Source organism: Anomaloglossus baeobatrachus, chromosome 11, assembly GCF_048569485.1.
Source record: "Anomaloglossus baeobatrachus isolate aAnoBae1 chromosome 11, aAnoBae1.hap1, whole genome shotgun sequence".
Classification (NCBI taxonomy): domain Eukaryota; kingdom Metazoa; phylum Chordata; class Amphibia; order Anura; family Aromobatidae; genus Anomaloglossus; species Anomaloglossus baeobatrachus.
In genome coordinates this window covers 25,717,972-25,732,495 of record NC_134363.1, presented here as the reverse complement: position 1 = coordinate 25,732,495, position 14,524 = coordinate 25,717,972, and the positions used below count along the sequence as shown (strand labels likewise).

Here is a 14,524-nt window from a genome sequence, read left to right as displayed (position 1 = left end):
TGCCGGATACCTCCGGCGGTAACAAGGCGCACCTCTACCAGATGGCAGAGCGGTAAGATCCTGTTCGTGACGCCAAGTTGTCGCGGGCGGGGAGGAGGGTGTCAGCACACCGCGCTCACCCCTTCTGCTCGGGTCCGGCGGCCGCTGCTCAGTGGTGGCTCGAGCTGTATGCCGGATCCCGGGGGTTCTCGAGCGGCACTCCTCGCCCGTGAGTGAAAGGGGTTTGTTGGGTGTGTGGATTGTTTATAGTCCGTGACGCCACCCACGGTTGTGGTGATTTCACCACCGCTGCTCAATACGGGGATCCCGGGGATGGTGATGCGGAGCAGCCAGGTGTTGTGTTGCCCCTCCGTGGGTAGGGGTTGGTGATCCCGGGGCCCGGTGACGGCTTGGGAGGTGCAGGGCCTGGTGGGCGCAGGGACGCGGGGGCAGCGCTGTGCCTTGCGGCACTGTGGTACTCACTCAGCCTGAGATGTTGACACAGTTTGTACGGTAAACCAAACGGCTGGTAAGACGGTCCCACGGATGGCTGCAATTGCTCTCCCAGTAGGTGACGGTGATGTCCCTCTTCCTTGCACCTCGGTGTACTAGTTGGTTGCGATTGGTCCCCACCGGTAACCCGCTCCCCGTCTTCAAGTTGGACCGGGGGAGCTCTACTCTTTGCCTGCAGGCGCTGGCCCTCAGAAACTGGTGCCCTGGCGGTGGCGGTGTCTCTGTTGTACAGGTTGGGCTGTTGCGTTCACTCGGGACTTGGTTGTTGGGGGATCTACGTTCCCTTCACTGACGGATTCGGCAATTTACGGCGACTCCAAACCTTGCCGGGGTCCGAGAGGCCCCTGCCCTGGTGCTGACTGTCCTTCGGAACACTGCTTCAGACCACCGGGCACACAGCCTACGGGGTCCTTCCAGGAACTTCCAAACGGTCCCCCTCCAGACAGTCACCGCCGTTGCTGACTTTGCTGACCTGTCCTGCACACAGCTGGACCTTCAGGCTTTTCTCTCTCTGTCACCACTCTTGCTTTCCTCCTTTACTACTCCTCTTTCCTTCATTTCCACTTAGTTGTTTTCTCCTTGCTAGCCCTCAGCTAGACTTCACTCTTGCTCTGCCTGGGCTTATCTTCCACCCCTTCCACTTCCTCCTCCAAACTCTATCTGCCTGGTTCTTCCTGCCTCCAGAGCTGTGATCTCCTCGGTGGGCGGAGCCAACCGCCTGGCCCACCCCCTGGTGTGAATCATCAGCCTCTGGAGGAAGGCAACAAGGATTTTTGGTTCAGCTTAGATGTGCCTACCTGGGATGTAGGGTGTGGTGGTGTGTGACCTGTGTCCCCTGGCTTGCCCAGGGCGACACATACACTCACTGCACCCATACAATCACATACTGTACACACTGCACCCATACAAACACATACTGTACACTGCACCCATACAATCACATATTGTACACACACTGCAATCTGCATTTATGCAATCACATACAGTACACACAATGCACACATACAATCACATACTATACACTTCAGGAATACAATCACATAAAGTACACATAGTGCATCCATACAATCACATACTGTACACTGCACCCATACAATCACATACTGTACACACACTGCATCCTGCACTTATGCAATCACATACAGTACACACAATGCACACATACAATCACATACTATACACTTCAGGAATACAATCACATACTGTACACTGCACCCATACAATCACATACTGTACACTGCACCCATACAATCACATACTGTACACACACTGCACCCTGCACTTATGCAATCACATACAGTACACACAATGCACACATACAATCACATACTATACACTTCAGGAATACAATCACATACTGTACACTGCACCCATACAATCACATACCGTACACACACTGTACCCATACAATCACATACTATACACAGTGCACCCATACAATCACATACTGTACACACTGCACCCATACAATCACATACTGTACACACACTGCACTCATACAATCGCATAGTGTACACACTTTTGCCATACGATCACATACTGTACACACACTGCACTCATACTATCAAATACTGCACACACACTGCCTCCATACCGTCACATTCTGTACACACTGCACTCATACAATCACATACTGTACACACACTGCACCCTGCACCCATACAATCACATACAGTTGATACAGTGCACACATACAATCACATACTGTACACACACTGCACTCATACAATCACTTACTGTACACACTGCACCTATACAATCACATACTGTACACTGCACCCATACTGTCACATACTGTACACTGCACCCATACAATCACATACTGTACACACACTGCACCGATATCATCACATACTGTACACTTAAGGAATACAACCACATACCGTACACACAGTGCACCCATACAATCACATACTTTACACACTGCACCCATACAATCACATACTGTACACACTGCACCCATACAATTACATACGGTACACACACTTCATCCATACAATCACGTACTGTACACACTTCAGCCATATAACCACATACTGTACACACATTGCACCCATACAATCACATACTGTACACTGCACCCATACAATCACATACTGTACACTGCACCCATACAATCACATACTGTACACACACTGCACTCATGCAATCACATACTGTACACACACTGCACTCATACAATCAAATAATGCACACACACTGCACCCATACAATCACATACTGTACACTGTACCCATACAATCACATACTGTACACACACTGCACTCATACAATAACATAATGTACACACACTGCACCAATACATGAACATACTGTACACACTGCACTCATACAATCACATACGGTGCACACATTGCATCCATACAATCACATCCTGTACACACTGCACCCATACAATCACATACTTTACACACTGCAGCCATACGTTTACATACTGTACACACTGCACCCATACAATCAAATAATGCACACACACTGCACCCATACAGTCACATTCTGTGCACATCTTGTACCCATACAATCACATAATGTAAACACACTGCACCAATACATGAACATACTGTACACACACTGCATCCATACAATCACATCCTGTACACACACTGCATCCATGCAATCCCATCCTGTACACACTGCACCCATACAATCACATACTTTACACACTTCAGCCATATAATCCCCTACTGTAGACACATTACACCCCATACAATCACATACTGTACACATACAATCACACACTGTACACACACTGCACCCGTACAATCACATACTATACACTGCACACATACAATCACGTACTGTACACTGCACCCATACAATCACATACTGTACACACACTGCACTCATGCAATCACATACTGTACACACACTGCACTCATACAATCACATACTGTACACTGCACCCATATAATCACATACTGTACACTGCACCCATATAATCACATACTGTACACACACTGCACCTATACAAACACATAATGTACACACACTGCACTCATACAATCACATACTGTACACTGCACCCAAACAATCACATACTGTACACTGCACCCATATAATCACATACTGTACACACACTGCACCTATACAAACACATAATGTACACACACTGCACCCATACAATCACTTACTGTACACTGCACCCATACAATCACATACTGTACTCACACTTCACCCTGCACCCCTACAATCACATACAGTACATGCAGTGCACTCATACAATCACATACTGTACACTCTGCATCCATACAATCACATACTGTACACTGCACCCATACAATCACATACTGCACACACACTGCACCCATACAGTCACATACTGTACACACTGCACCCATACAATCACATACTGTACACACTGCACCCATACAATCACATAATGTACACACACTGCACTCATACAATCACATACTGTACTCACACTGCACCCATACAATCACTTACTGTACACTGCACCCATACAATCACATACTGTACTCACACTTCACCCTGCACCCATACAATCACATACAGTACATACAGTGCACTCATACAATCACATACTGTACACTCTGCATCCATACAATCACATACTGTACACTGCACCCATACAATCACATACTGTACACTGCACCCACACAATCAGATACTGTAAACTGCACCCATACAATCACATACTGTACACACACTTCACCCTGCACCCATACAATCACATAAAGTACACACAGTGCACTCATACAATCACATACTGTACACACTGCACACATACAATCACGTACTGTACACTGCACCCATACAATCACATACTTTACACACACTCCACTCATACAATCACATACTGTACACTGCACCCATATAATCACATACTGAACACACACTGCACCTATACAAACACATAATGTACACACACTGCACTCATACAATCAAATACTGCACACACACTGCACCCATACAGTCACATACTGTACACACTGCACCCATACAATCACATACTGTACACTGCACCCATACAATCACATTCTGTACACACTGCACCCATACAATCACATAATGTACACACACTGCACTCATACAATCAAATACTGTACACACACTGCACTCATACAATCATATACTGTACACACTGCACCCATACAATCACTTACTGCACACTGCACCCATACAATCAGATACTGTACACTGCACCCATACAATCACATACTGTACACACACTTCACCCTGCACCCATACAATCACATACAGTACATACAGTGCACTCATACAATCACATACTGTACACACTGCGCCCATACAATCACATAATGTACACTGCACCCATACAATCACATACTGTACACTTAAGGAATACAACCACATACCGTACACACAGTGCACCCATACATTCACATACTTTACACACTGCACCCATACAATCACATACTGTACACACACTGTACCCATACAATCACATAATATACACACACTGCACCCATACATAAACATACTGTACACACTTCACCCATACAATCACATATGGTACACACACTTAATCCATACAATCACATACTGTACACACTTCAGCCATATAATCACATACTGTACACACATTGCACCCATACAATCACATACTGTACACTGCACCCATGCAATCACATACTGTACACACACTGCACTCATGCAATCACATACTGTAAACACACACTGCACTCATGCAATCACATACTGTACACACTGCACCCATACAATCACATACTGTACACACTGCACCCATACAATCACATACTGTACACACACTTCACCCTGCACCCATACAATCAAATACAGTACATACAGTGCACTCATACAATCACATACTGTACACACTGCACCCATACAATCACATACTGTACACTGCACCCATACAATCACATACTGTACACTGCACCCATACAATCACATACTGTACACTTAAGGAATACAACCACATACCGTACACACAGCGCACCCATACAATCACATGCTTTTCACATTGCACCCATACAATCACATACTGTACACACACTGTACCCATACAATCACATAATATACACACACTGCACCCATACATAAACATACTGTACACACTTCACCCATACAATCACATATGGTACACACACTTAATCCATACAATCACATACTGTACACACTTCAGCCATATAATCACATACTGTACACACATTGCACCCATACAATCACATACTGTACACTGCACCCATACAATCACATACTATACACACACTGCACTCATGCAATCACATACTGTACACACACTGCACTCATGCAATCACATACTGAACACACACTGCACTCATACAATCACATAGTGTACACACTTCAGCCATATGATCACATACTGTCCACACTGCACCCATACAGTCACATTCTGTACACACTGCACCCATACAATCACATACTGTACACTAACTGTACCCATATAATCACATAATGTACACACACTGCACCCATACATAAACATACTGTACACACTGCACCTATACAATCACATACGGTACACACACTGCATCCATACAATCACATGCTGTACACACTGCACCCCAAAATCACATACTTTACACACTTCAGCCATATAATCACATACTGTAGACACATTGCACCCATACAATCACATACTGTACACATACTGCACCCATACAATCACGTACTGTAAACTGCACCCATAGAATCATATACTGTACACACACTGCACCCTGCACCCATACAATCACATACTGTACACTGCACCCATACAATCACATACTGTACAGTCATGGCCAAAAGTTTTGAGAATGCTACAAATATTAATTTTTACAAAGTCTACTGCTTACGTTTTTCTAATGGCAATTTGCATATACTGCAGAATGTCATAAAGAGGGATCAGCTTAACAGCAATTACTTGCAAAGTTAATATTGGCTAAGAAAATGAACTTTAACCCCCAAAACACATTTCAACATCATTGCATTCCTGCCTTAAAAGGAGCAGCTAACATTGTTTTAGTGATTGTTCCATTAACACAGGTGAGGGTGTTGATGAGGACAGGGCTGGCGATCAATCAGTCATGATTAAGTAAGAATGACACCACTGGACAATTTAAAAGGAGGCTGGTGCTTGGTATCATTGTTTCTCTTCAGTTAACCATGGTTATCTCTAAAGAAACACGTGCAGCCATCATTGCTCTGCACAAAAATGGCCTAACAGGGAAGAGTATCGCAGCTACAAAGATTGCACCTCAGCCACAATCTAACGCATCATCAAGAACTTCAAGGAGAGAGCTTCCATTGTTGCCAAAAAGGCTCCAGGGCGCCCAAGAAGGACCAGCAAACGCCAGGACCGTATCTTAAAACTGTTGCAGCTGCGGGATGGGACTACCAGCAGTGGCGAACTAGCTCAGCAATGGCAGCAGGCTGGTGTGAGTGCTTCTGCACGCACTGTGAGGCAGAGACTGCTTGAGCAAGGCCTGGTTTCAAGGAGGGCAGCAAAGAAGCCACTTCTCTCCAGAAAAAACATCAGGGACCAACTGATATTCTGCAAAAGGTACAGGGAGTGGACTGCTGAGGACTGGGGTAAAGTCATTTTCTCAGATGAATCCCCTTTTCGATTGTTTGGGACATCTGGAAAACATCTTATTAGGAGAAGAAGAGGTGGGCGCTACCACCAGTCTTGTCTCATGCCAACTGTTAAGCATCCTGAAACCATTCATGTGTGGGGTTGCTTCTCAGCCAAGGGAATCGCACCACTCACAGTCTTGCCTAAAAACCCAGCCATGAATAAAGAATGGTACCAGAATGTCCTCCAAGAGCAACTTCTCCCAACTGTCCAAGAGCAGTTTGGCGCCCAACAATGCCTTTTCCAGCATGATGGAGCACCTTGCCATAAAGCAAAGGTGATCACTAAACGGCTCATGGAACAAAACATAGAGATTTTGGGTCCATGCCTGGAAACTTCCCAGATCTTAATCCCATTGTGGGCAATCATCAAGAGATGGGTGGACAAACAAAAACCAACAAATTCTGGCAAAATGCAAGCATTGCTTATGCAAGAATGGACAGCTGTCAGTCAGGATTTGCTCCAGAAGTTGATTGACAGCATGCCAGGGAAAATTGCAGAGGTCCTGAAGAAAAAGGGTCAACACTGCAAATATTGACTTGCTGCAGTAACTCATTCTAACTGTCAATAGAACCTTTTGGTCTCATAATATGATTGCAATTATATTTCTGTATGTGATGTAAACATCAGACAAACACAATTAAACACCAGAGGGCAACAGATCATGTGAAAATATCATTTTCGTGTCATTCTCAAAACTTTTGGCCATGACTGTACACACTGCACTCATATAATCAAAAACTGCACACTGCACCCATACAATCATATACTGTACACACTGCACCCATAGAATCACATATTGTACACTGCACCCATACAATTACATACTGTACACTGCACCCATACAATCACATACTGTACACACACTGCACCTATAGAATCAGATACTGTACACTTCAGGAATACAATCACATACCGTACACACAGTGCACCCATACAATCACATACTTTATACACTGCACCCATACAATCACATAGTGTACACAAACTGTACCCAATCACAAAATGTACACAAACTGCACCCATACAATCACATACTATACACACTGCACCCATACAATCACATACTGTACACACACTGCACCCATACAATCACATACCATACACACACTGCACCCATACAATCACATACTGTACACACTGCACCCATACAATCACATACAGTATACACACTACATCCATACAATCACATACTGTACACAAACTGCACTCATACAACCACATACTATACACTGCACACATACAATCACATACTGTACACTGCACCCATACAATCACAAACTGTACACACACTGCACTCATACAATCACATACTGTACACATACTGCACCCTGCACCCATACAATCACATACTGTACACTGCACCCATACAATCACATACCGTACACACACTGCACCCATACAATCACATACTGTACACACACTGCACCCATACAATCACATATTGTACACACACTGCACCCATACAATCACATACTGTACACACTGCACTCATACAATCACATACTGTACACACGTCAGCCATACGATTACATACTGTACACACTGCACCCAAACAATCACATACTGTACACAGTGCACTCATACAATCACATACTGTACACACTGCACTCATACAATCACATACTGTACACATTGCACCCATACAGTCACATACTGTACACACATTGCACCCATACAATCACATACTGTACACACACTGCACCCATACAATCACATACTGTACACATTGCACCCATACAATCACATACTGTACACACACTGCACCCATACAATCACATACTGTACACACACTGCACCCATACAATCACATACTGTACACACATGTCAGCCATACGATCACATACTGTACACACACGTCAGCCATACGATCACATACTGTACACACTACACACTTGTTTGTGCCTTTGGGATAATTGCTAATGGATAATCTTTTCTGAAAAATTGACTTTAAGGCACATTATTTGGGGATTAATGGAGGGTTCTCATGTCTCTGCTGTTTCTTTGCATGTGCGCACCCAGTGCTTGTGATGGGTATTGCAGCCTGTCAGGAATTTGCTGTTCTTATGTAATATTGTATTACATTTTTATTGTAAAATGTTTAAAGTTTGTGGAAAGTGTAGAATGGAAACATTTATAGGTATGATCTCGTATATATTGCTTTGGACTCATACTCATGAATGTTCTGTCATATGTATTAAGGATCAGTCGTATAACTCTTCTAACATTATCTTACATAAATTGTAAAAGGTTCCTATGGTTTTATTGGTCAAATAAAGTCTAAAGAAACAAACAATTCTTTGATCTCCTGTTCTAGAAGGGGAGATTGGGGGGGATATGGTGTTATAACCTCTAGCACCTCAGTGATCTCAATTTTATGTCAGCCCCTGGCTGCAAAGTAGACAATTATGAAAATATAAATTCAAAAAGTCCCTAATGTCCACCCTATCCTGTCTTCACAGGTCATCTCATGAATACTATGACTATTATTATTATAAAAATATTATACAGAAGACATCAATTACATTACTCAGCATTGTTTTTGCTCTCGGGATTATCGGTAATGGATTAATCATCTGGATTGCCGGATTCAGGATGAAGAAGACGATCGGTGCCGTGTGGTTCCTCCACCTGGCCATCGCGGACTTCCTGTGCTGTGCGTCTCTGCCTCTGAGGATTGTGGAGTGGGCTGCATATTTCTCACAATTCCCAAATCCTGCATATTGCATAGTGAACATGTTCCTGTTTAATATAAACATGACCTCCAGTGTTCTCCTCCTGACGGCCATGAGCATTGACCGCTGGGTGTCCGTCATGTGGCCATTCTGGGCCAGAGTCAATAGAACCTGTAATGTGGTGAGAATCTGTGCAGCGATCATCTGGGGGCTGAGCCTCATTGTAGCGGGTGTACTATATTATGTGTATGTATACCATGTAGGTGATGTATATGAATGGTGTCTATATAATGATTATATAAGTCTTTATTACGCAGAGTTACATCACACCATGCAGCTGATCAGATTCATTACAATGTTTGTGATCCCTTTTCTCATCATCGTCACCTCTTATGTCACAATTTTCTTTAAACTTAGAAAACGTAAGATATTCCGGAGATCTCAGAGATCCTCGAGGATCATCACCGCTGTTATATCGTGTTTCTTCATCTGCTGGTTTCCATATTATATCTGCCCACTAATATCCCGGTATCATACACATTACCTTGTGAACCATATTCTATACACTATTTTTACCCTCCTGGCTACCCTTAACAGCTGCATGAATCCAATCATTTATGCTTTCATGGGACAGGATTTCAAACAAGGTTTCCTCAGATCCATCCCCTGTAGACGTAAGTGAACATCCTAATGACCTGTGCAGAGGAGAAGATGCGGGAAATCCTCTACTGATGTGTAATATATATTAAGACTAATATTTATACACTTATATATCGCTATTAAATCCATAGCACTTTATATACATCAGAAACACAGTCCCCATCAGGGCTCACAATCTAATCTTCCTATCTGTATGTCTTTGGAGTGTGGGAGGAAAACAGACAACCCCTTAGGAAACCCAAGGAATCACAGGGAGAACATACAAATTCCTTGCAGATGTTCTTGGTGAGATTTGAACCCAGGACCCCGGCGCTGCAAGACTAACCACTGAGCCACCGAGCATATATCTCTTAGCTCTTGTATGTGAAGTCTCTTCCCCTCTTGGAGACTTGGATATGTTTCCCCCCCCTACTTTTTTTTCTTTCTCCTCTCATTCCAAAAGCAAAAACATTTTACTTTCACATCAACATAACCTATTGAGGGATTATTTTTTGATATGCTGAAAAAAAATTGCAATTCCACTATATTTCTTTGGGTTTTGTTTATAAGCCATTCATTGAGAAAAGAAAAGTGACCTGGCCTTATAATTTCCTAGGTCATTACAATTTGACCAACATGATTTCTCACCCTGCTGAAGCATCTGAGAGGAAGCTAATTTTTTTTGTGTGGCTGCGTGGCCTCCTCATAATGCCTTGCAGCTGTGACATCAAGCGGATTATCAGGCCTTGTAGAATGGCAGTACCTGAACATCACAGATCAGCGGCTCCCAGTGGAGCATAGCTTGTATGGCAGAGATGTTTTCCATCTCCAGAGTAACTGGGTGAGTTTCTTTTTCTTGTAAAATGTAAGCTCTTATAGTCGGTGGGGTCCTCTCTCTCTCCTGTAGAGTGTAAGCTCTTATGGTCAGCGGGTCCTGTCTCTCTCTCCTGTAGAGTGTAAGCTCTTATGGTCAGTAGGGTCCTGTCTCTCTCCTGTAGAGTGTAAGCTCCTACTATCAGTAGGGTCCTGTCTCTCTCCTGTAGAGTGTAAGCTCTTATGGTCGGTGGGGTCCTCTCTCTCTCTCTCCTGTAGAGTGTAAACTCTTATGGTCAGTAGGGTCCTCTCTCTCTCCTGTGGAGTGTAAGCTCTTATGGTTAGTGGGGTCCACTCGATCTCCTGTAGAGTGTAAGCTCTTATGGTCGGTGGGGTCCTCTCTCTCTCCAGTAGAGTGTAAACTCTTATGGTTAGTGGGCTCCTCTCTCTCTCTCCTGTATATTGTAAATGTGGCACCCCAGGGTTCAGATGCCACAAATATACCTGTACCTGGGGCAGGGAAGGATCTCCACATCAGGTAATCTCACAAACAACACTTCCACTCCAAGCCTGGAGGGGGAGCTCTACAAGCCAAGTTCAGGTGCAGTCCCCTTTATATCCAGGTTTGGAGGTGGAGTCAGAGAGACAGTTGACAGTTGGAGTTAAGCTCCAGTGTGGAGAGGGAAGACATCAAAATGGAGAGGGCTGTGCTACGCCCGCACGAGTAACTGTGTGACAGACTGAGGGTCAGGAGTGAGGCAAAAGAGGAGTGACCGGGGAGGTGGAGCCAGATCGTTTCATCTCAGAGGAACAGCGCTGATTACCGGACACCGGCGTCTGAGATTGTGAGGGATCTAATCTGCCCAATATTTAGAAGAAAAGAACTGCATAATGGGAAGCAGAGTCTAATATTATTATGAAAAACAATTTTTATTGTGTCAAAAAATTCATAAAATCATTTAAAATAGACAAACACACTAGATAACACGGTATGAGTCTACCCACCAACTCACAATAATATAATGGTATACCATAGTATTACACAATAAACAACACCGGCGTCCGAGATTGTGAGGGATCTAATCTGCCCAGCAATAAAGACCGGAGGCCAGGGAGACTCCAGATCTCCTGGCCGCAGCAGCACCTGAAGGCAAAGCCGCTACACAGAGCTTAGGGACCGCAGTGAGTACAGCAGTGCCCCTTAGAGAAGCTCCCGCCGCCTGCCATACAGGTGAAGACAGTGAGAGAGGGACAAGGTATAGCTACAGGCAACCTAGTACCAAGGAGAAACATAGCGCAGCAGGGAGGCCACACAACTAACCTGGTGCAGAGATCCTGAACTGTTCCCAGATTACCCAAAACTGTCACATCAGAAACTGAACCCCTTTTTAATAACACATGCAAGTTAAACCTGGTCAGAGTTAATGCATTGGTGTGACGCACTTTATTTCCTTAATCTGAGGAGCCATAGGCTGCTGCACTAAAGTGACAGTTGAAAAGGCTGTGAAGAAAAACTGCCATATCTGTGTACTACCAAAACTGCCCTGGGGACCTATGGGAAGTGTAAACAACTGGCTGCCTAATCATCACCCCAGAGGTCTGACCTGCGGCCCCAGTAACCATACTGGAACCGTAGGTGGCGCCACAAAATACTTTTATTTTTATTTATTTATTTTTTTATTTTATTTTACATTTTTTTATTATTATTTACTGACTTTCAGCGACCACCAGGGCCACGGGACCGGGCACAGGCCCCCATGACATAATCCCATTATCCAACGTCCAGAACCGAGTACCCCATGGCCCTGGGGCAGGTAATGAGCTCTTATGGTCAGTATAGTCCTTTCTCTCCTGTAAAGTGTAAGCTCTTATGGTCAATGGGGTCCTTTCTCTCCTGTAAAGTGTCAGCTCTTATAGTCAGTGGGGTCCTCTCTCTCCTGTAGAATGTATGCTCTTATGGTCAGTGTGGTCCTCTCTCTCTCCTGTAGAATGTATGCTCTTATGGTTAGTGGGGTCCTCTCTCTCTCTCCTGTAGAGTGTAAGCTCTTATGGTCAGTGGGGTCCTCTCTCTCCTGTCAAATGTATGCTCTTATGGTCAGTGGGGGTCCTCTCTCACTCCTGTAGAATTTATGCTCTTATGGTTAGTGGGGTCCTCTCTCTCTCCTGTAGAGTGTAAGCTCTTATGGTCAGTGGGTTCCTCTCTCTCTGGTAGAGTGTAAGCTCTTATGGTCAGTGGGGTCCTCTTTCTCCAGTAGAGTGTAATGTTCTTATGGTCAGCGAGGTTGTCTCTTTCCTGTAGAGTGTAAGCTCTTAAGTCATTGAGGTTTTCTTTTTTTCTCTCTTCTCCCCTCTATGAGCAATTACACGCTTTTCGGTAATGAGATTTGTGTGAGTTTATTCCCTTTGAAGAGCTTTTTTTTTGTTTTATTCAACAAAGCCGACAACTTTGAATTTCAAAAGATTTGCACATCATTAATGGTGACAATATTTTTTGTTATTTCACTTTTTAGTGGTTTAAAAAAAATTCTAATCGTAATGTAAAAAAAATGGATTGTTTTGTCATTCTTCAAGACCCACAATTTTTTCCCTTTGAAAAAAATATATATTTTTACATTTCAAGATGTAATTTGTAATAGTTACATTTTGGGGTAGCTATGATGTTTTGATGACTTTTTATTGCATTTATTGTGGGAGGTGTGGTAACAAAAAAATTTGAATTTTGCCAACTTGATAATTTTTTGTTTATGGCTTTTAGGCTATGTGCGCACTGGGAAATGGAATTTTCTTGAGAAAATTCCGCATGCTCTTAAAGATTACCGCACCCGCGGTAAAAAACCGCGGCAAACCGCACCCGAAAACCGCATGCGGTTTGCCGCGGTTTGCTGCGGTTTCACCGCGGTATTGTTCGCGGTATTGCCGCGGTTTTGCCGCGTGCGGGTTGGGATGTGCTTTATTGCATTCAATGCAATAAAGCACATTGGAAAAAAGAAAAAAAAAAAAAGTCATTTAATTCTGAGATAGTAGATAGATAGACAGAAGAATAGATAGAGGGATAGATAGATAGACAGAAGAATAGATAGAGGGATAAATAGATAGATAGAGGGATAGATAGAGGACAGATCGCTGCATTTCCCACGGTCGGCAGTGAGTTCACATTACCGGCCGTGGGAAATGACCGGTAATTACCTCTGCTGTCTGCTGCATTCATTCAGCGCTGTGTCTGTGACAGTCGCGGCTGGATGTAAGCAGCGCAGGACCTGTGGATTACGCCGGAGCTTTGGTACGGGAGGGGTTAATAAAATGGTGAACGAGGCTTGTTTGTTTT

At 43.9% G+C, this 14,524-nt stretch overlaps 1 protein-coding gene across 2 annotated transcripts in view; it reads left to right on the top strand.

Moving 5' to 3' along the window:
• LOC142256225 (C3a anaphylatoxin chemotactic receptor-like) overlaps positions 1-14,058 on the top strand; it is a 76,856-nt gene extending 62,798 nt beyond the window's left edge. For both annotated transcript variants that reach the window (XM_075327797.1, XM_075327799.1), the window contains exon 3: positions 9,535-14,058. In XM_075327797.1, the coding sequence (XP_075183912.1) occupies positions 9,535-10,429 (895 nt within the window). In that variant the 3' untranslated portion in view covers positions 10,430-14,058. The remainder of the gene's footprint in view (positions 1-9,534) is intronic.
• Positions 14,059-14,524: the final 466 nt, after the last annotated feature.